Source organism: Malurus melanocephalus, unplaced genomic scaffold (assembly GCF_030028575.1).
Source record: "Malurus melanocephalus ecotype Western Australia unplaced genomic scaffold, MMel_1.1 scaffold_515, whole genome shotgun sequence".
Classification (NCBI taxonomy): domain Eukaryota; kingdom Metazoa; phylum Chordata; class Aves; order Passeriformes; family Maluridae; genus Malurus; species Malurus melanocephalus.
In genome coordinates this window covers 300,846-323,596 of record NW_026623747.1, presented here as the reverse complement: position 1 = coordinate 323,596, position 22,751 = coordinate 300,846, and the positions used below count along the sequence as shown (strand labels likewise).

Below are 22,751 nucleotides of genomic sequence, written 5' to 3'. Positions count from 1 at the left end.
CCAGCAGTGCCTTGTTCCAGCTTGTGCCCGAGCTCTTCAAACCCAATGAGAGATTTTGTGTTAAAGCTTATTTGTCACACAAAGGGAATGTGACTGACCCCGTGGATTTCTGCAGACTGGTTCACGTAACCCAGAGTGGGATGATCTTGTTATATACACAGTGCTGGGCTGCTGGGGAGCAGTCCAGTCAGTGGAGAAAAGGAAATGTGAAGTAAAATACAATTAAAAACGTTCATCTTCCTCCACAGAAAGGAGAGGGGTGGGGAAAAAAAAACCAGGAGAGGTAGAGTGAGCCAGTGTACAGTGTATTTTCACTCCATGGCAGGGAGACATGGGATAAGGACTGTGCTAAGCAGTGACACCCCCAGAGTGGGCTGRGGTGCTGAGTCCTTTTGTCCCCTCTCAGTCCCTTCCCCTCAAGCCATTTCATTTGCAGCCATTTATTAAAAGCTCATGTTAGTAAGAGCCTTTGCTGCTGGGTGAGAGCGTTACACTGGGTCTGCAGCACGACTTGTCRTTCCCGACAGATGTCTGAATCCTAAAAGGTGCCTGAAAACTCCACATCTGTGGGAAGTGACCATCACACAGCATCCTCCCGCCAGTGACTCGTGCTCTCCCRCGCTCATTTATGGGCACTTAAATTATCTGGGGACAAAACAACATGAGAAAAGCTCCTGTTGTCAGGAGAGGTTGGGGCTGCCCCAGAACTGGACCCCACAGTGGGAGCAGCCACCCAGCCAGGTCTCAGCCTCTCCCTCCATCACCCACCTGGGACAGTCTTCTCAGGGAGGGCTCATCAGTGCAGGGTTTGGTTTTTACTGGCCATCACCTCAAAGGCAAAGCCTCGGAGCCTGTCTGGTGATGTTCTCATGGGAAATGCCACAGAGGATGCAGTGTCCTGTGGCTGATGGGACACTGGGGGCTGCAGCACCAAAGGGGTTGGGAGCACCCTGTGGTGTCGGGATATATGGAAGAGCAGTGTGGAAACAGTGCTGCTCTGCCCCCTTCTCATCTCAGTGGTGCCTGGGAGAGCTGTGACAGCTGTTTAGGCTTCTCTGAGCAGCTCCCGACTGTCCAACCACATCATCCAAAGGTGTTTGGGGAGCAGAGCCACAGTCCCTGATCCRTGAGCACCTCCTCTGCTGCGCCAGGCCCAGGATCTTCAGCCACAAGAAAAGCTCTGTTAGTGCAGACCTTCCCTGCAAGGTACTGAGACAGCCATGTTCATCCTCCACTGTGCTTTGCTCTCCTCCTCCATGGGTTTGGAACTGTTCTCCCCAACCCTCCCAGGGAAGGGGGCTATTCCTCCTTCTCCTGCTGCCTGTCCCGGCTGGATTTGAAGAAGTCACTCCGCAGCAGGCGGTAGAAGAGGATGATGTTCATGGGCGTCATGATTGCCATGCCCACCGTGCCCACGGCGTAGCTGGCAGGGGGCACGTTCTGGCGATTGAGGAAGAGCCAGCGGGTCATCCAGGCCAGCGTGGCAATGCGGAACACCACGTAGGTGCCCATGTTGATGATGCTGTTGAGGCGGTAGCAGGTGGTGTGCACCAGGTTGGCCATGAGCAGGATCTGCCGCACGTGGAGGAAGATGGAGTTGATCTCCACCAGCAAAGCCACRAGGGCAAAGCCCACGTACTGGTGGAGCAGCACGGCGATGCCAAAGCAGACAATCACCTGGGGAGGAGGGAGAAGAGAGGCTGAGCCCGGGGGCTGGTTGCTCACAGCTGCTGCAAGCTGGAACTCTCTACACTTTGGGCACAGCATGGAGCAGAGTTGGAAAGGATCATCACAGCAGTGCCAAACCTCTGGGCATTCCTGCAGCATTGCAGCCTCAGGCACCTCCTCACCATTGCATGAAACCTGAGTGCATTTCTTTGTTCCAGCGGGAAGARAAGGAAACAACTCCCTAAGCTCCAGGTTGGCAGAGCAGACAAAGCAGCCTGACCTCACCCTACTCTTGTGGCCTGGGGAATGCAGCCCACTGYGGCCCAGCAGGTTTTTCCACACACAGTAAATGGACAGGAAGGGAAACTGTAGCCCAGGGCTACGGCTGCTGGCTCAGGGATTGTCCCCACAAMAGGCACCCTGCAGGGATTAGGTGGCTTTGGTGTGACAGAGAGCCCCGTGGGATGCCCCCAGCGTGGCCTGAAGCACCCTGGGGTGCTGGGGTGCTGCAGCAGAGGCCAGGACTGTTGGGGACAGGATTCCTGCCCCACACCCTCCCAACCAGGCAGGGGGACAGGCTCTGCCTGCCCACSCTTCAGCACACTCAGTCCTTTCTTTGGTTTATGCCATTAATGCTGTTCTCTGTATGGGCTCTGTAATGAGATTATCTGCTCCCCGCTCGTTAAGTCACTGTCTTGGCTTGAATTAGCTCTATTGTGGAGATGAACTTTTGGCTCAGCAGCAGCAGCCAGCAGAGCCCCAGGGCTCACTGACAGAGCAGGTCTGAACACCGCCTCCCGTCTCATCCCAGGTGAGTGCCAGCATTGTCTCTGTCCCCCACCCAGGCCCTGACACCCCTGAGCCTCCCCTGTACCCTGCAGCATCTCTGCTGCTCAGCTCCAGCCTGTGCCACCCCCCTGCCCTGCTGCATCCACAGTCTCAGCGTCACAGAGTTGTTTTGTAGGGAAAAACACTCCGGCACCCGGAGATCAGMGGTGATCAGAGAGAAACCCACATGGGACACAGCAAAGCAGGCAGGAGGCACTGCAGAGGGGGTCCTGCCCCACAGCTGCTCCAGCCATCCCAGCCCCAGATGAGGGGAGAGCACCCGGGAAGTGGGAGGTGGATGGAGGGAGTGTTCAACCCTTCCTGGCGGTGTTGAAGAGRGCAAGAGCCACAGGAGGTGAGCTGCTCACCTGTGCCAGTGGGGACACCTGGGTCACTGCTGTCGGTGACACTGTTATGGATCAGCCCAGCCCTCTGCCCCGTACTCTGTGTACACATTTTTTTCTTACCCCATTTGTGGGTGCCTTTCTGCAGACCCTCAAACAGTACAGAATCCTGCAGGACCAACAGGAGCTCCCAGCCCTCTCCCCAGGAAATAAAATCAGATTTTGTAGCAGGCAGSAAACACCTACACAAACAGCAGGAGCCCCACTGGTGTCCCCCATCCCCAGCCTCCCTGGYGGTAGCTGTGCTGGTGCACTCACCACAGAGTGATGGAAGAGCAGCTCCCAGCACTGACGAAGTTTCTGATTGCACAACAAGTCCACAAAGTCTTCAAGGAAATAGCCTGGGATTGGGGGAATCCATGAAMAAAGGAGGGGTCAGGAAGGGCTGTGCCAAAGGACCCCCCTGCCCCAGTGGGCTCTGTACCTGACCTGGGCAGCCCCCAAAGGGAAGTGATGATCACATCACCACTCACTGCGTGGGTRGTGAGTCACACACAGAGCAGGGTACACACAACAAAAAAGGGAAATTGGTGTGCTTTGGGTCCCTCTTGCAATCACTCTGTAGGATATGCTCTTAGGAAGAGGCACCGACTARCTCCACCAACGCCATGTGGGCACTTTTGGGATGCCCCAAGCCCCGGTTCCCCCCGAGSACTGTGGAGGGCAGCCCGGTGCCCAGTACCTCCCGGCTGCGGGTGCCGTGGGACAGAAAGGAGCCACTGTCCTTTGCCAAGAATAGAGCGATTGTTTGAGGTGCCTGAGACATCGCGACATGGCTCGAGGGGCTGGTGTCAGGCACCGACGAGCCCGCGAAGACCCCCCGGGGGACAGGACAGGGGACAGCCCACTTGTCACATCTCACCTACAGACACGGCGACCAGGCTGTGCGCCCCGGGCGGGTGTGTGCCCACCAGGTCCTTGGACAGCTCGGGGTGGAGGTAGAAGCTGCAGGGAGAGAGGTTGTGAGTGTCGGGCAGTGCTTCTGCTTCCCCAGTTCCCTCCCAGTGTCCTCGGTACCCACCTGGTGCTGCCGACCCTCCCTCCTGTCGCCCTGCTCCACCCACAGCCAMCCCTCTTCTCCTGTTTTCCGTGGAGTCTCCCTATCCTCTGGTGCTTCCCTGTCCCTCGGACCTTCCTCCATCTCTCAGTGGCCCCCAGCCTGCAGGTCCCCACACTCCTCAGGGTCACCAAGACCTCCCCATTCCTCAGTTTCCCCCAGTGACCCCTTGGCCGCAGGTTCCCGTCGGGCTCCCTCGACGCCCCCGTTCCCCGCCAGCGTCCCGGTCCCCCCCAACAGCCCGGTGTCCCTCGGGGGCTCCGCGGTTGCGCTCACCCGGCCAGCGCCCCGCCGCCGCTGAGCACGCTGTGCGCCAGCGATGTCCAGATGTTGCGCCACTTCCAGCGGTTGCGCCGGGCCGAGGGCGGCGGCGGCACCAGCCGCTCCAGCCCCCGGTTCAGCAGGCGGAAAGCGGCGAAGGAACCGGCCACCACCAGCAGCCCCGGGCTGACAGCCATGGGCATCCACCGGCCCGTTGTCTTCCTCGAGCTCCCATGGGACCGGCCTCGCTGCCCGACGGGCTCCGCCTCGCCCAGCCCCGGGGCCCGCCCTGGGCACCGGCACCGCCCCGGGCACCGGCACCGCCCCGCCGGTACCGCCCTGCCCCGGCCKCGCTGCGCCTCCCCGGGCGGGGGCACAGCGAGCATCACCCGCCAGGGGAAGGGCCGGGGGCCGCCCCGCTGCTGGCGCTGGCAGCTCCCGCATCCCCCCGCGCAGGAATGCGGACGCGAAGCGGCAACGCTTCCCGTCGGGGCGTGGGACACGGSGAGCGGGAGGACGGGAATTGAGTCCCCGGGGATGTATCCGCCTTCACCGGCATCGCACGGCAGAAGCGGCGCCAGCCCGGCTGAGAGCGTGGCACGGAGCGGGGAACGCGTGTCCCGCTACTGTGCGGGAATTGGGGACACTTCCCTCGTTCCCCTGAGGTTCCTCCTCCACCCTGGTGGCTCCGGATGCCCGAACATTTCCCCCATGAGGTGCTGCTGCCCGTGATCCTTCACCCCAAAGCATCCCTGTCCCACGTCTGGTCCCGAGAGGAGCTCCCCGATGTYTGGGATACCCCAGCTCTGYTGTCTGGCGATTGTGRAAAKTCACAATCCCGTTGTCAAAATTTTTTTCCTACCCTACAACTATGCTGTTTTTTCCAGCTTCCCGTAACTTGATCGCTCCCTTGYTGCTTTTTGATGTCTCCAGCAGAAGCTGCTGCACAGCCCTCCCTTCCCCTTGTGCCGCCGGATGAGTCACCGTGTACACACCGATTAATCTCAAACTCTACCTCTCCTTTGAGGTATTAATTTTGGWTGAAATCTTCTACTTCCTCTTGCTGAAACAGAAGCGTGTGGAGCCTGAGCTCTCAGTTGCTGTCCTGGCTTTGGGGTGATGGACACAAATACACACTAATGGAAGGGACGCTGAGTGATTAAATCAAAAGGGGGGACGGGTAGGGCTCTTTTCCAACCTAAATGATTCTGTGTTTCTGTGACAGTCCCAACTGGTAGAAAAACATTTGTTCATGCTGCACAAATTTGCTTAAAAGCCAGGCAAGACAATGCACTTTCATAACAGTTACGTGGCAGGGAGACACTGCCTGAAGTAATAGGCAGCCCTGAGTGCTCGGGGGATTTTAAATAATCTCKTGTATTAGGACTCGAAGGATCACACAGGCTAATCTGTTACTGAGAAGACCAAATGCAAAGACATTTCTGTTTAGTATGGGATGTACTGAGGAAAGAGAGATATGCCTTGGAGACATGCTGGGCTGCTCAGGGCACTGAGGAGAAAAATCATTTAACAATTAATTGAGTATAAAATTGCACAGAGCTGGTTTCCGAATGAGAAGTCATCTGTGGTGCTTTAGCCTCAAAAAATCCTGACTGTCCCTTTGTGTGGTGACAACTCTGCCCTTCACCTGCCTGTAGGGAAAATCCCAGACCATGGAATGCGTGCAAGTCCAGCCCCATTTCCCCACGGGCTCCTCCGTTTGTGATGTGTTTATCCTAAGGATGAACATGCAGCCAGGCTCGGGGTCAGGAATAGTTAAAATGTTTCTGGAAACTGGAGGGCTTTTACCTACCACTCCTGCATGGGARGAATTTAAGCGGTGATTAACTGAGCCTCTGGTTCAAGGACTTTGATCCCATTGCAAAACCGCTACCAACAGTTACATATAAACTATTTTTTGGAACATTTTAACCCAGATTTCATTTAATTTCCCCAGGACTTCCCATTGAGCCGCGGTTTCTTACAAGCCCCGTTTCCAGCCTTTTCTCCTTGTCTTCCTTCCTCTGCAGCRATGGCATTAACCGGGGGCGGTTTTGGAACTGGAGACTTCCAAGCCCAGTTACAAACAAGTCCCTTGACACCAGATSGGGCCAAATATTCAACCACACGCCACAGGCTCGGGGGCCAGGCTTGTCCCAAAAGAACCCGTACGGCCGAGCAGGGACGGGAGCTCCCGGGCGCAGCTGCCACAAGAGGTCCCTGCACGCCCGCCGGAGAACCGCGAGCTCGATCCGATTTTACATTCACACCTTATTTGGAGATAGTGCCTTTTTCACCCAAWTTTCCAGAAGTTTTCTGACTGTCCCCAAACGACCTCATTTTCTGCGGAGAGACAGCTCAGCCTGGTACCGGGTCGCTGCCGGTGCCTGTTCCCAGCAGGGCAGGGGACTCCTTGCAGATACCAGCAAGGACGTGCCCAGGTCCATCCCATAATGCCACTGCTAATCCCATGGCGGGGGTTTTCCAGCAGCACTCGGGGTGTAAATCGAGGTTATGGAATTTTATTCAGTAGYTGGACAATCGTTTTTGTCTCCCTTTCCGAGGCTGGAGTTTCTCTGCAGGGCATCTGAGAGATCTGTGCCATTTTCYACAATAAAAAGCTGCTAGTTGAGTGATAATTCACCATAGGAATTCTGCCAGATAAACTCTGTGCCCCCCAGATGCTCCCCAGCTACTCTTGGATGGGGATTTCGGTGTGCTTTTCCAGAAGGAGAAGCCCACTCTGTTCCCAAATGCCACAGAGGACTCAGCGCAGCCAATAGATGTGGGAGCCAGGCACAAGTTATGCTCCTGGTTTTGGAAARCCTCCCTCCCTTAATCTGCCTCTCTGCATCCAGGGAGTCATAAAACCCATCTGCTCACCTAATGCCAGACTTGGCTCACACCTGAAATAATCTGAGGAGTCCAAGAGCTCAAAACAAATCAAGCAGCTTGGCTTCCAAATTTTAATTAGCTGTTGTCTGCATCCCTCTCTAAACTGTGTCACCACTCTGTCTGCTTAGGCCATAAGAAGTCAGATGATGTAGGAATGCTTTATATATCCACATCTCAATTCAGGAAGTCTGTAACTCCACACTTATGAAAGGATCTACTGTGCAAAAATGCAGGTTCTRCATGGCAAAGCATGCCCAGGCATTGCAGAGGCAGCTGTGGAGAGAGCTGAAACCAATTCAAACTTGAGCATCCACCCCTTCCAGCCAGAAGCACCTTCCTGATGTGGAACCTGGATATTGTCCCGGTAGAACTTGCCATAGACAAGGGAGAAAGGGATTTCAGTCTCTGTAAGTGTGGTGAAAAGCCTGGCATATAGGAATGCTCCCCAAACCACCCAGGCAGAGCCTGCTTTGCCCACATGATAAATGGCCCCAGGACAGGTTGATCTGGATGCTCTCCTTTTGGCCTTTTTCCTTTTTCCCAGGACTGGAAGATTTTATTTTTTTCCTCAGGGCTTGGCACAAGGRACCTTTTGGAGAAACTTGTGTTGACAGCAGTGTCCCTAAGGATGCTGCAGGCTCAGCTGTTTCTCATGGGTTTGGGCTGGACCAGCTGTCATCATCCAGTGGCACGAAGGATGTGCTCTCTCCTCACTCCACTTGCACAGGTATGCCATGGGATGAACAAAATTCCATTGAGAACACATTGATTGGCAAAACCCCTTCAAGCACAGCAGCATGGGCAGCTCCTTRGAGCTCTCCTCTGATTCCAACAGCTGACATGCCCCAAATTTTTTGACTTTCTGAGCTGTTGTTAGTAAAGTTTCAGGTTCCTTCTTTCCTTTTCCAATGTTCACTGTGGARAAGTGGTGCCAGGTGTCTGCCAGACCTGTATCCCATCTCTCACCATACCAGACATGAATGCTTAGGAAAAAAATGTGAAACACCACATATAATTATTCTTACCCTGTAAGCAAATATATTCCCATTAAACATTTCCTTTTCCTTCTCTTCCTCCCTTGTGGGATAAATATTTTTTTCTGTTTAATTCACTAGTCTCAAGCTTAAGTAATTTTTGATTAATATGTATGTGCTTTATGATTACCTTACGATGCATTTATGATTACATGCGTTTTTTGTTTGTTTTGCATTTCAGACAGTTTAAGAAGGAGTCCTCCAAGAAGGAAGCACATCCCAGCCCTTACACCCAGCTCATCCAGCATCATACCTTCTGAGCCCACTCAATTCCTCCTCTTTTACAAATACAAGYGCAGGATCTTCCCCACTGAATCTCCTGCTGCCGCCGGCTCCRCAGCTTGGAACAGGTTAGGTTCCCTCCTGAATTCTCTCGTTATTAATATCACAAACCAAGCTGCTCTGARAGCAGTGCCCCATTAATCACTTCAGCTCTGCTGCAGGTTTCACCTCGCTTCCTCTTCCTGCCACTGAGCAGTTTTCCTATGATTTGACTCTGTGGGTGCTGCTCATTAAAATCAGCAGGTCTGGTGGGGCAGGGGGAAAGGTGGGAAAAAGATGCATCCACACAGCCATGACATGAAAAAATGTGCTGCACCAGCTGATGGGGGTGGAAACTTGAARGGAGGAAAGTTACACCCCTTAAATCTTYGCCTCTAAACTTGATTTTTCTGGAGGGCCAGCACCACTGGGGAAACACAGCAGAAATAAAGGTTTCTAATAAACTCCAAGGTCAGCTCAGCAGCTCCTGTGAGTCAGCAGCAGTGTGGGTGGCAGATCTGCCCWGATGCCCACCTGGGCTTTCTTTGTGGTTGGAAGCACCACCACTTCCTTTTCTTCTCTTCCTTCCTCTGTTTAATCCTCATATGTGTCACAAGTAAAGATCTAAAACCCTCCGAGTAACCACCTCTGTTTTATCTAACAAAGGGCCAGAAGGTGTTTACAGAGCATCTTCCTGAAAATCTGCCTCCAATCCCATCCCCATCCCTCGAGGGTGTTTTGTGTATTCCTGACACACTCTCACATCCTTGCAGCCAGCCCAAACCTTCCCTCGACATCKCTTTCCACTTTCTATCCTTTGTCTATCACCTTTTCTATATCCTTTCTATCATCTTTGCCTCTGTCAGGCATTTTGTTTTTCCTCTTCCTTTGCACTTTTCAAAAGCTTTCCCTGGGTTCTCCGCTGCATCCAGCAGCATCCATCAGGATCCAGCAGCCAAATCTGCTGCTCAACCTCACAGTGCAAACGTTCCTGCACAGGATCGAGCTCCACCTGCCTCATCCCAAAGCTGCACACCTCTGTACCTGCCCCTTTGCCCGTTCACTGCTGATTTCCAGCCGTGAGCAAACGTTTTCCAGCCATTTCTGCTGAGTCAGAGAAYGCTCAGCGAGGGCTGCTGCTCCTCCACGTGGGAACGCGCTTCTGGGGAATAATTACAGAGAGTTTAAATACGGACATTTGGCAGCCAAATTGCTTCACATTCAGGCTCCTGGCCAGGAGGGCAGAGCCCAGAAGCTGCTCACTGGTGCTGTGAGAAAATCCCTCATTCCTGTGCCCATCGTAGGTGTGCAGAGCCCATGGGCCAGGATTATCTGGACACAGCATGGTCCCGATGTCCTGCCCTGAAGGAAGGGGTGCTCATGGCTTGGAGAGTCCCATGAATTGAACTACTTCCCAAATAATCCAGCCTRTGTTTATCCAGCATCCTGCACGTGCCTTCTTCTCTGGGTCATCCCCACCAAAGGATTTTTATCCCCCCTGCTGCTGGATTTGGGAACGTGCCGCTGGCAGGAAGCTGATCCCTGTGGATCTCCTCTTCTGCAAGGGAGATGATGGAAGCACGCTGTTAGGAACTTTTCCCCCCTTAATTTTTGAGGCATATTTTAAGTTGTGAAACATACTGACTGTGAAATAGAGATAAGAACAAGAGGAGACACAAACAGTGTAGGTGTTACTCCCGGTTTTTTGCAACTCCCACTTTGTTGTAAAAATAGCATAGCAAGCATCACCCCACTCTGTACCATCCTTCATGGACCAAGGGATGATGGGATCATGTTCCTGGACATCAGTGACTGAACCAGGAGCAGAGCTGGGCTGTAAGGCATGTGCAGAGATGCTCAACACTTCATGTTCCTTGAAATCAATGGAGAAAAATCCTACCAAAAGATGAAATTAAAGTATTTTAAATGTTGYTTAAATATATAAGAAGTAGTGCTGCAAAAATATGTTTTGTTGAGCTGGAGTGGTTTCCACCAGTAARAGGGGAAAGGAGAAGGCACCTTGGGATATCGCTGCATCCCCTAGAGTTTGTGTTTATGCTGCCTATGACGCACCCCATCTTTACACCACACCTGTGCCATAAATCCTACGTGCTCTCAATTCTTTTGCAATTCTAAACCCCAACAAAATAACCTTAATTAGGCCCAGGCCAATTGCAGAAATCAGATAAAACTGCTTGGCAGGTGGCTGCTGCCAGGAGCTGCATCTCTTGATGGATGGGGACATTGTGCAACTTGGGGACAGCATCACCAGCCGTGGGCTGGCAGCGGGCAGAGCTCCTGTGGTGAGACACCAGGGTGTGACCTCACAAGGGAAAGTCACAGACGGCAGCAGTRGTGGCTTTCTGACTTGGGGACGGTGGCTGAACCCCCCTGGCTGGACCAGGTGAGTACCCACTGATGCTTCTTCTAAAGGAYCTGGGATTGGGGCAGCGGTGCAGTGGGGATTTGCAGGAGCAAGGCACCACCCTTGACTGAAACCCATCCTGAATGACCTTCCTCTKCTCCATTTCTCACTTTTTTTCCCCCTCCAAAATAAAGAGTGAGATTTTTAATCAGCTTCTCAATGCATCCTAAGGCAGGGAGAACACCAGGGATTTGACTCTTTCCTAGCCCAGGAGGCATTTTGGGCAGGGATTAATTTTTTCACGGCAATTACCATGAATAACATCTCTGCTTAAACGCTGGAGAGGCTTTGGAGAGGCTGAAGCATCTCTTTAAACCCAATTTGTGGGAGACATGGGATATGGCAGCAGCACCTCCCTGTAAATAATTATATTTGTTTGCAAGAGCTATTAATCACATCTGCTCACTCACCCTGCGCTGCAGTTGAGTTTAATGGGACACGGGGCTGAAAACAAGAAGTGGGTTAAGCCAGAGGAGAAAAGGGAAGATGAACGAGTGTTGGGTTTGGACACAAAGTTAATAAAGGGGTGTTTTCCACCAGTTGGAGGGTTTTTCATGCTGCTTTGGAGATTTGGGACCCCTTGAGTGCCTGACATCAACGTGCTCCCAGCAGCCACCGGCATGGACAGCGATGACACCATCACCGCTGAGGTCTGCAGGGAGGACGATGTTGGGGATGGACAGTGAGTACCTGGGGGTGGTGGTGGGTGGTTTAGATGGCTCTGTGCCCACCTGTCCCCCTCTCTCCCAGGCTCCTGGAGGTGATGGTGGCCGGCTACCCAGTGCTGCTGGTGAGGAACAGGAAGGAATTCTGTGCTCTGGGCAGCAAATGTCCCCACTATGGTGCCCCGTTGAGCAAAGGTAACTGCAGCTCGGGGCAGGGAAAATAACCACGTTGTGGAGGTTGATTCTCATTGCTCAGCTGGAGGGGTTCTGTTGCAGGGGTCTTGAGAGGGGAGAGGCTGCGCTGCCCCTGGCACGGYGCCTGCTTTAACATCAGGACTGGGGACATTGAGGAATACCCTGCTCTGGACTGTATCTCTCGCTTTAAGGTGACTTCTTGTCCTCSTCYCAYCTGGGGCCATCTCCTCTGTGCCYCTCCCAAGCTCCRTGTCCCTGACACCAACTGAAAGCCCCCTGTCCTGACCTCAGCTCTGTCAACACGAGGGATGATCCTTGGGATGATTTCTTGGGATCATGTAACTCCCTGCCCCTAAAGCTCATTTCAATCAAAGGTGATGCCACAGATCCTGGTATCACTCACAGCCAGCACAAGTGCTTTTGAAAAGAAAAAGAGGATTTGCTGCTCTTCCTGAGTGCTCTTGGGATGAGGAGAAAAGCTCATGAGCTCCTCAGAACCATGTGACATCCAAGATCAGAGTCAGAGACAGATGGCACACTGGACCAGGATCTCCCAGGAGAGCTCCTACCACAGCCTCCTGGATGCAGCATTTAAACACCCTCTCCTTTCCCTCYTTCAGGTAACAGTGGAAGATGGAAAGGTGTTTATTACAGCAAAAAAGAAGGTACTGACCTTACCTGCTGTCACTGCAGCACTTGGGACTGCRTGTGACTTCAGCATTTTGCATTTTGTTGCAGGACCTTGAAAACAGCCTGAGGGTGAAGGACACAAGCAGGAGGTGCCTCCTCAACAAGAACACGATGCTGCTGCTGGGGGGAGGTCAGTGAAGGGATCTGCCCCCTCCACACAGGCTGGGAGCTGCCACTCTCCTCTCCAGGGAGGATTTACCTGCTCCTCCTCCTCCACAGTGACACGTCTGAGGGTTGAGATGAGCATCTCTTGTAGGTGTGGCTGCYCTGGTGTGTGCAGAGACGCTTCGCCAGGAGGGATTCACTGGCAGGATCATCATGGCCACCAACGAGAAACATGTTCCCTATGACAAATCCAAACTGAGCAAGGTTCGTGTATGGCAGGGGCAGGATTGTGCCTGGGCACCACGTGTGACATGGGCCACTCTCAGGGCTGTGAGTAACTGAGTGAGCAAARCTGAGGCATCCACAAGGAACAGGGTATTTATTATTTCCAGAAAACATCTTCTTACTCCCAGGAAGTCCTGGATCAGAGTCAAAATAAGCTGACGCTTTTATCTTTTATTTATTCAGTTCTTCCCACTAGAGTTTGATGGTTTTTCTGAGGGGGGCACAAGGTGTTGGGGAAGGGGCAGTGTGGAGAGCAGTGATTTACTGATGTAAAATTCACCTCTTCTGCAAACTGACTTGCCAGTGAACACTTCAGGAGAATTACTCCCCATAAGAGGTGCTTCATTTCATATTTTTGTTGTGTTTCCAGCAAATGAACTTGAAAGCCGAGGACGTCTACCTGAGGAAACCTGAATTCCTCGAGGCTCAGGGCATAGAGTTCTGGACAGAGAAAGAGGTACCAGAGTAGCTGAGCTCACTCCTGCTCCTGCCATGGGGAGGGTGTAACACTGATCTGTGCAGCGCATGGATGGACCTGRAAGTGGGAGAGAGGACCCCACATTCTCACCTGAGTGTCCAGAAATGAGGCACAGAGCCACAGCCAGGACAGAGAGAGGACCAGAGGTACCTGACTGATCTGTGCCCCCTCTCTCCTGCAGGCAGTGTCAGTGGATTTCCAGAAGCAGAAGGTTCACTTCATGGATGGGTCCTCTCAGAAGTACCACCAGCTGCTCATTGCAACAGGCAGCAAGTGAGTGCACAAAGCATTTGCCACRCACAGGAATTTAGGCAGGACAAGATGGGTCAGCACTGGGATGTGGAGGTGGAGGTAGGAAATGARATGAAAGGGCAGAATGGAATGACACAGCCGTGGGCTTGTGCTCCCTACTCRTTCTTTCTTAATTTTCTTARTTTTCTTAATTGATATAATGAAATGCAGCTGGATTCCCTCTGTTTCAGCTCTGGCTTCCTCAAAGTCCCAGGTGCAGACTTGCAGAATGTATGTGTGCTCCAAACCCCAGAAGAGTCCAGCAAGATCCTGGAGCTGGCAACTGGGAAGAACCTGGTGATTGTGGGAGCTTCATTCATAGGTACCAGCCTCGAATGGGTGTCAAAGCATCAGTGAGAGCCTTGAAACCCCCTCCTGTTGCATGTGCACATTAATTAGAGGCCCTCAGGGAAGGGATGTTCCTTATTTTACCCAGCTGGAATCCTCCCTGGAGCCCTGKAGCTGCTGGGGGTGTGTGTTACACAGCACACACTCATTCTTTCCTCTGATAGCCAGAAACTTTGAGAGCTATAAACAATTGCTGCACATGGACAGAGGGAAATGTGCCTTATGAAAAGGTCACTGTCCTCCAGAAGARCTGGATTCCCCAGAAGCATTGGGAAAGCAAGGGGGTAAGGCACAGAATGGGAGATATTTTATRCAGAACCTGGAGCTCTTCTTTGCATTTCTTAATATCCAGGTCTGTRTGCACGAGAACAAAGAATGGGGGGAGCTAAATACCTCAGCACAGAAATGCACAGCAAAGCACTTCAGCTCTGGCAGGACATCAGATTTGTTCTCCTGGAAGGGGAGAAGGTTTCCAAGGGTGCAGGTTCACGCTTGCAGCAGACTTACCTTGGGCATGCCTCTTCCTTGCAGGAATGGAGGTGGCTGCCTTCCTCTCAGACAAAGCTGGAACCATCTCAGTGGTGGAAAGAGAGGAGTTCCCTTTCCAGCACGCCCTGGGTCCTCAGGTTGGAGGTGTTGCCATGAAGGTGAGGAGAACCTGGGGCTAATTTCTAGGATGATCTGAGCAGCCCCGGGGATCCACATCAGCCCAGGAAACCTCGCCCCTGTGCTGAGTCACAACTCTGCATGCCCAGCCTGTGTCCTCACCCACAGCTCACCCAGGAGCTCTGCACACATGGCTGCTCCCAACCTTCCTCCCCACACACATCACATTCTTCACCCCAAATCCTCACGCCAGTCCTGACCAGGGCTGCAGAGAAAAGCCAGGCTTGCRGGCTCCCTGTGCCAGCCAGGGACACAAATGGAACCTCCCTGCAGCCTGGAGCGGCAGCAGAGCTGCCTGCCTGGCTTTTGGCTGGGTACAGCTGTTTTTATAGCCTGGAATTTCCTAATGAATACTCAAACCAGTTCTTTTCAGATGCTGCAAAATAAAGGGGTGAAGTTCCACATGAAAACAGAACTCCGTGAGCTAAAAGGAAAGGATGGAAAGGTCAGTCATGCTTTTGTGATCCCTGAACCACTAATTTYAGGGGAAAAAAGCCCAAGCTGAGGTATAACCCAGGCTTTCCTCTCCCATGTCTAGACCCTCCCTTCCTTTTCACTGAACACAGCTCTGGGCTCAAAGGGCACCAGTCAGTGTTCCTGTCTCAGGGACAGCAGTGTGATTTTCTTTYACATTCCCAGCAAAACACATTAGTTGGACAAGGTGATCCGAACCTGGGGAGAAAAAAAAGACAGCAAAGAGCAAAGCAGCAGGGAGACTGTGGGAATTAGGACAGAGGTTTTAACCCTTTGGTAATGATCCTTTCTTCTTTCCTAGGTCGCAGAGGCTGTTCTTGCCAATAGAAAGACTCTCCCTGCAGATGTGGTGGTGGTRGGAATAGGTGAGAGACCCCAAATGGAAAGGGGGAGCACATCCAGCGAGCCCAGGGCCTCACAGTTCATTGCCAGGACACCATTCCCTGCAGCCTCTTTCCCACTCTGTTATCATCCAGCCTTTCCTCTTGGCCCCAAACACCTGGAAAAGTCAGCAGCCCATGAGCACACACTTGGCATAGGAAAGGAGCTGGTTACACTCTTGCTGTGCCTTTGGCTCATGCTGAGCTCCACAGGTCCCTGCTGTGTTCCCGGAGCGTGCCGTGTCCTGGGCTCTGGYTTTATGGCCCCTGAACTGGCTCAGCACCAGCCCAAGCACAGGTCACTGCTCCAAGTGTTCTGCTCTGAGCTGTGGGGCCAAATTTCCTGCCTGTCCCTGCAGAACTTTGCTGYATTTTGTCCCTGCTCCTCTCYCCACAGGGTCAACCCCCAACTCAGCATTTCTGAAGGGYACCTCCATCGAGAGAGATGACAAAGGTGCCATCCTGGTGAATCTGGTGAGTGCCAGCCAARCACCCCAGGGCACACCCCATCCCTTCCCTCTCACCACTGCACTGTTTGCCTTTTGTCCCATTAGCACATGCAAACCAACATCCCGAATGTCTTCGCTGCGGGGGACGTGGTCACCTTCCCGGTAGCGCTGCTCGGTGGGGACAGGTCCAGCATCCGCCACCAACAAGTGGCCGARGCCCACGGTGAGGACACAGCCACCTCACTTTCCAGCTCCCCTGGAGATGGGAATGGGACAGAAGGRACAGCAGGAGAGGCAGGGAATACTTTCTGAGGATCTGCAAGAAAAATATCCCCAMTGTTGGTTCATCACAGGTCACTGCGCTGCCCTAAACATGCTGAAGAAAGGGAAGGAGTTGCACACTGTTCCTTACTTCTGGACCACATTGCTTGGGAAAAGCATCCGCTATGCAGGTAGGAGTGGGCAGAGATGGGAATAGAAGAACTCCTTCCCTGCCTCTCTGCTCACACAGCAGCTGGCTCTGGGCTTTTAAACACACAGTGTTTGCAGAGGTCACCTGAAGCAGCTCAGGCTCTGGACTGGCTGCCATGGTGAGTTTGAGCCCTGGGCCTGCAGGTCACCCAGAGCTCTTGTTCTTTGATGATTGTGGTTTAGAGGTCACAGAGGAAGAACTTCCCTCTCCAAACTGAGGACAGTCAGTTCTGCTTGTCCAGGGCTTTCATGTCTGCCCCCCAGCCCTGTCCCAGCCCCAGTCCCTGTCCCCACCCACACTGGGATGGGTGGCAGCTGCCGTGCCAGTGCCCCCTGAGCAAGCTCTCTCTCACAGGCTGTGGGAATGGATACACGGACACTGTTGTGAAGGGCAGCCTGGAGCAACAGAAATTCCTGATCTTTTACATCAGGTGAGTGAATCCATGGCCAGTCCATGCCTTGGGAACAGGACCTCTCCCTTACAGCCTGCAGTGATCCCACAGAGGCTCCACATGCCGTGGCTGCTCACTAAAGGCTGGGTGCTGAACCAGAGAAAAAAACAAAGCAAGGCAGGAAAAGAGAAGAGGATGAACTCAAATGGTGACACCAGCTGGGCAGGCAGCCTGGGACACATCTCTCCCTCTGCCCCACTGCTCCCAGGCTCAGTGCCCAGCTCCCAGCAGTGCCAGGCAATGTGCCATGAGTCCCTGTGCATCCTGCAGCACCAGCCACCCTGTCCTGACCCCTCTGAAATACAGCTGGTGCCTGTCCACCGTGCCACGGGGATGCTGCTGTGCTGAGCTGTGTGCACTGAGAAGATCCACATTCTTCCTCTTTCCCTTCCAGGGACGGCCATGTGACTGCAGCTGCCAGCCTGAACTGCGACCCCATGGTGTCTCTGATTGCAGAAGTTTTGTACTTGGGGAAACAAATCTCCAAAGAAGAAGCAGAGTAAGTGACATCCTGACTGAGCTGCTGGTGGCTCTGTGCTGTTCCCCCTGGCAGCAGACCCCACTGAGAGACACGAAACCAAAAGGAGTCACTGCAAATCCCCAACCTACCTCTTGTTTTCAGGGCCTGTGACATTGGCAACATATCCTTGCTGGTACAAACCTAAGCTTGGTGTGTGCCCCTGTGAGGGGCTCAAAACCAAGCGGTAACARCTCCACATCCTCCCACCCTGCAGAAATAAAACCATCAGCAAAGCTGAACCCAGCATTTATTGTGTTTGCAGAGAGCCCTTGGCTGTTCACTTGTGCTGGGTAAAGCACAGCAGAGCTGGTGATCWGCTGGGCTGGATGAGAGGAGGATGCCCATGGCCTGGGGCTCAGCTGAGGGTCTGAGCTGGCAGCAGCCACCCCACATCCACAAATCCAGCAGCCAGAGATCCACCAGCTCCTCCTGCTCCTTCCCTGTTGGCAGCGAGCTTTCATTTGGCACACCGGTCACGCTGACCTTCTCCTTTGCAAAAACACATTTTCCCAGCGAGGGGAGCTGTGCCCGAGACAAGCTGCTCTCCCAGCTGGGAACGAGGTGAGCTGTGTGCAGGARCTTGCACAGAATACCCTGCCCCTAAGGACAGAGAGATGCCACCCGACCTCTGAGCCAGCAGCACCTGCTGGCAGTGTCACTGCTGTCTTGAATATTGCATTAGCTGCTGCAGCGAGCAGCCAGCCTCTGGCAGAGAAATCCCAGATCCAGCCTTTCCTGCTGTGCCCCTGAGTGCTGGGTGCTTGGAGGAGACAGCCAGATGCTGGAGGAAAGAGTTACTAGATTTTTGCAAGGCAACAGCGAGTCAGGCTGTRCTTTCTACAGGAAACCTTGCACTTACTCACCAGTCACATGGGGCTTTGCAGGAGGAAGGGTAAGTCCCAGGAGCAGGGCAAGTTCCCACAGGGACACTCACTGACAGCCTAACCCCTCTCTGGTTGTATATGAAGTGCAGGACAGCCAGAGCCCGAGCCCTCTGCTCAGCAGGTGAGATTCTGCAGTGCTGGTTTTATGTCAAACACCCAAACTTGTGCTCTGGCTCCTTCTCACACACAAGTTTGACCTGAAATACAAGGGTTTGCATTTCCTGACCCCGCAGATTTGGTGCTTCTGCTCTCTGCTCTGCAACAGCCACATCTTACCAGGGGAAAGAACTGGTTTTGAGCAGCACGGGTTGTTCCTTCCTGACAAATCTACACAATTCCTGTGAGGCACACAGAGCACACAGCTCCCATCCAGATCAATCTGTGCTGCATGGAAGGGGGAGCACCGTCTGGGAGCTGCTCCTCCCTGCCCTCAGGCACCCTGCACAACCCCCTCATGATTTTCTGCCCCTCGATGCACTCCAGGATGAGCTGGGCACTGAGCAGGTGCCAGCTGCTTGTATGGACTTGCAGCAGGGCAGCTGTGGAGGAAGAGACGGGCTCTGCCTCAAGCTGGAGGAACTCATCCAAGGGCGTTCAGCAGTCCTACTCCCTCTGGGTGACAACCACCACAAAGAAACTCAGCTCCTTGTAGCCATCAGCAAGCACACACCACGCACAGCAGCTTGATGTAAGAAGGAAAGACTCCAGGACAACAAACTTATTCTACTTCTACCACTTAATGGACACCAGGCGGCTTCTGTGCTTTGCTGGGTGCCAGAGTCTGGGAGCAGCCCTGCCTTGGGCAGCTGCAGCCTGGGCAGGCAGATTGAGATTGTGCAGACATTTCAGCACAGGGCTGTTCCTCCCTGCCCGCCCTCGGAGCTGGGATGAGCTGTGCTCTTGCTGGCGGGCCCCAAGCAGCAGTGCCTGGACACTCCCCTGATTCCCACCCACCAAGGCAGCCTGGGTGCTGGTGGTCCCAGCAGTCCTGTGGGAAATGCTGGGGTGCACAGGSTCCCTGGAGCCTTTCCTGGGCCACYAGAGCTGCCCTCTCACTCAGTGCAAGACAGGGGTYCTCCAGCCCTGCAGAGCAGCTTCCACATTCCTTCCATGGCAGCCTCCTGCTTCTCTTCACCAACAGCCAGAGCCCAGACCATTGAGGAGCCCAATAAAGTTCACCATGGCCCCTCTTAGTACTGGTGGCTCCAAAATACCTGGAATCCTGGCAATGGAGCAGGGCCAGGGCTGCCTGGCCTCCCAGGGACAGTGGTTCCGGGAACAGCCGTCCAGGGCCGTGCGTGACTCGGCCCTGAGTCACCCTGTCCAGCCCCACCGCGCCCGGCCCGACCCACAGCGGGGCAGTGTGGGTGTGGAGCCAGCCCTCTCCCCAGGCTCCATCCCACTGCCTGGCATGTTGCAGGATTAATCCAGGCCTTGAGCTCAGCAGCAGGTCAGACCTGTGGGCTACGCCCAGCCTTGGCTCACCTCTTTGGCTCGGGACAAACCCAAAAGACCTGACGGATCAACCATCCACCTGCAGACCCCACAGTGTCATCAGCTGGGGGCACAGCTCTGGTACTCTGCCCCCCAGGGTCTGCAGCTCCCATCATTTCCCCAACTGATCCAGGAAACAAACTTCCTAAAACTGAACAGTTGAGCAGAACAATGTTTAATGTCTCTTTCCATCTCCTCTAGTCACCTCTCAGCTCAGTGCCACCCCCCTGAGTGGGGGACACTGTTTGACAGCCCTGCTGGCACGGCTGCCTGGCAATCCTCCAGCCAAGGCTCTCTCTGGAGGCTGTGAGGAGACTTTTTCATCACGGCTGGACTCATCCTCAGCCCTCCAATCCACAGGGCGCTGCGGAGTGGCTCATCCCGGTCGCTCAGGGCACGGCTCTGGCTGGCATCCAAGGGCCCAGAGACGAGAAGAGAGTGGCTACATTCAACAGTTCTTCAACTGGCAGCTTTAGTTACTGGAGAAGGACATAAAGCTTGCCACTGAAGAACTGGTGCTGGTTAGCCAGGAGCAGGGTGGCACGGCAGCACCTGGGAAGGGAACACACATTTCAGAGCCAGGATCGAACTGTGCTGAGCTGAGCTGTCACCCACAGCAGCCACAGCTGCTGCTTTTTCCCACCCAGACACCGATCCTCATCTATCGCTCTGTCCTCTCCCCAGGGTTGAAATCCCACCCATGGCAGGAAATCCAGAGACAACTCCAACCCCAAMCGTCCCCGTTCCTCCCTGCTCCCATAGCAGGTGCTGCGTGAGCTCCAGCACCTGCAGCCGGCCCTAAACCACGAGCGACAGGCAGGGAAATCCAAGGCCATTTCTGCTGGAAAACAAGAGATAAGGCAAGCTGCTCCGGCAGGGCCCGGCGGCGCGGCGGGGAGGCCACTGCAGGTAGGGGTTACGGCGTTTTCCCAGCGGCTCACCTCGGGCATCCATCAGCGCTGGCAGGGTCCCACCTGGACGGGAGCCAGCCGCTTCCTGACGGGGAAGACACTTTGTCAGGCGGCTGCTGCCAAGCCACCGGCGGGGGAATTTTGGGGGAGCTCAGCCCTTTTCTGAGTCGTTTTGTCGGGAGGGTGAGGACACCAATCACAGGGCTGGTGTGCAACCCCACTGCTTCCTCCTCAGCCCGGGAAAAACCCCTTTTCCGCAACGCCTGGCGTTTTGGCTGCTGGTGATTGAGCTTTGGGACCCCTATAGGAAACTGGGCATGGTGGGGGGACAGATGGCAATGGGAAACATGGGAAACCCCCGGGGGGCCATTGCAGCATCCTCCCACCAGCGTCACCCGAAAAGCACCRGGGACCCCGGCTGGCCCCGGGCCTGGGCGGGCAGCGGGGAAGGCCGAACCCCGGTGGGTGCTGCGGCGAGGGCTGCGGGGCTTTCGGTGCGGGGCCGGTGGCCGGGGCTCAGCGGCGGCGGCGGGGCCCGGCGGGGATGCCGAGCATTCCTGGCGTGCCGGGTACATCTGGTCCGGATTCCAGCGAGCTGGTCCCGGCCCTGCTCCACCCCCGCCGGCCCGTGAATCAGCACCCGCCGCCGAAGCCACCGGCCCCGCCGGCACCGGGGGCCCCTCCAGCACCGAGAGCCGATCGGAGGGGTGCCTGTCGATAACAGGGTTCCCACCCACCCCTTCTCAGCACAGACAGACCCCAGAAGCTCTGGAAAGAGCCCCGGTGGGAGCTCGGCCCGCTAATAAAAAACACTGTGCCCCCAGCTGGTGCCCCCCTCCCGGTATAACCGGGTCACCCCCCCTCCCCCAATGTCTGCTCTCTCGGTAAAACCAACTCCCTCCTCCCCGCTAACAGAGGCAGCTCCCCCCACGTCGCTCTACAGCAAAGCCGCTCCCTCCGCTCCCCCAGGGACACCCCTCCGCCCTCCCGTCCGTCCSCCGCCCGGGATGCTCCGCTCCGTGCCCACGGCGGGGAGCGGCCGAGGGTCAAAGTCTGCCCAGTCCGGTCCCAGAGTGAAGGTCACCCCCGGGGCGGCCACCGCCCGTCGCGGGGTGGGCCCGGCCGCGGCCCTGGCGGCCCCACCGGGACCCAACGGCGCGGGGAACGCGCACGGGCCCCGGCCCCAACCCCCGCTCCCCGCCCCACCGACACCGGGGGCGAGGCCGCCCGGCCCAGGCGGCGCCGCGCAGCTCGGGGAGGAACGCGCCGCGCCGCATCCCCCATGGCCGCCCTGCCCCGGGAAAAGGTGACCTTTCCTAACGGGGCACCGTGGGGCTCCCCTCAACCCCCGGAGCACCGGGGGCGCCCCGAGGGGCTCGGCCACCCTTATCGCCCGTCCCAGCGCGGTACCGGCTGACCCACCTGCGCGGCTGGGCTGGGCCCGGCTCGGGCCAGCGCCGGCGCCGCCACCCGAGCGGTGCCGCCCCGGTSGTGCCCAATGCCGGTGGCGGTGCCGCCACCTCCCCCCGCCGCGCGCCGGCTCCGTCCCGGATCAGCTGGCGGAGTCATGACGCAGCCGCCCCCCGGCCACGCCCCTYGGCCACGCCCCCTGACCAATCGCTGGCCGGCACCGCCGGCGCGCGCCGATCCCGCCCCCGCGCCTCGATTGCCGTCCGCTCCCGCCAATGGMGACCCGGCGCGRCCCGMGYCTCAGCCAATGGGAARGCGAGACGAGCGCTKCGCCCCGCCCATCCCGCCGGGGCAGAGCAGGGCACCCTCCCGGCCGGGCGGCGGTTGCCTTGGACACGGGCGAGACCGCCCCGCCGCGGGGCATGCCGGGAGTTGTAGTGCGAAAGGGTGTTCCCGGCATGCCCCGCGTGCTGTGAGTTGGCATTTTCAAGCGGGTGAAGGGACGGCGGGGGCAGGGCGGCTCCGAAGGSGCTCGACCCTCCCGCGGGCCCCAGGTGGGGCGCGGCATTGCCGCGGGCACGGCCCAGCCATCCCCGCCCGCCCTCGGGCGGTGCCTGCCAGCGCTGGGGCCGGTGACACAGCCCCGATTCCGAGAAGTTGCTCGAAGTCCTYGACCAATCAGAAGTGAGCGCTCGGCGCTCGCACCAATGGGCGGGCGCGGGGGGCGTGGCCACGGGAACTCGGCTGACC

At 55.7% G+C, this 22,751-nt stretch overlaps 2 protein-coding genes across 4 annotated transcripts; one reads left to right on the top strand and one right to left on the bottom strand.

Moving 5' to 3' along the window:
• Positions 1-271: 271 nt before the first annotated feature.
• TLCD2 (TLC domain containing 2) lies at positions 272-4,809 on the bottom strand. The gene is given in 5 exon segments (XM_057381569.1): positions 272-1,677; positions 3,159-3,241; positions 3,763-3,845; positions 4,234-4,579; positions 4,582-4,809. Coding segments are annotated over 5 exon segments (1,086 nt in total). The 5' UTR covers positions 4,778-4,809; the 3' UTR covers positions 272-1,299.
• A 6,443-nt stretch (positions 4,810-11,252) lies between these two features.
• On the top strand, positions 11,253-17,541 carry LOC130582696 (apoptosis-inducing factor 3-like). 3 transcript variants are annotated; one of them, XM_057381564.1, is made up of 19 exons: positions 11,253-11,290; positions 11,374-11,483; positions 11,584-11,693; positions 11,775-11,884; positions 12,314-12,358; positions 12,432-12,513; positions 12,640-12,752; positions 13,144-13,230; positions 13,433-13,524; positions 13,734-13,864; positions 14,422-14,537; positions 14,930-15,001; positions 15,332-15,395; positions 15,808-15,884; positions 15,965-16,082; positions 16,213-16,311; positions 16,686-16,761; positions 17,177-17,281; positions 17,405-17,541. In XM_057381564.1, the coding sequence occupies exons 2-19, from the start codon at positions 11,464-11,466 to the stop codon at positions 17,445-17,447; spliced, it is 1,560 nt and encodes a 519-aa protein (XP_057237547.1). In that variant the 5' UTR covers positions 11,253-11,290; positions 11,374-11,463; the 3' UTR covers positions 17,448-17,541. The 3 variants fall into 3 exon arrangements, with proteins under 3 accessions (XP_057237547.1, XP_057237546.1, XP_057237548.1); XM_057381563.1 differs by having other exon boundaries at positions 11,374-11,515; XM_057381565.1 differs by lacking the exon at positions 11,253-11,290 and having other exon boundaries at positions 11,358-11,483.
• The last annotated feature ends 5,210 nt before the right edge of the window (positions 17,542-22,751 follow it).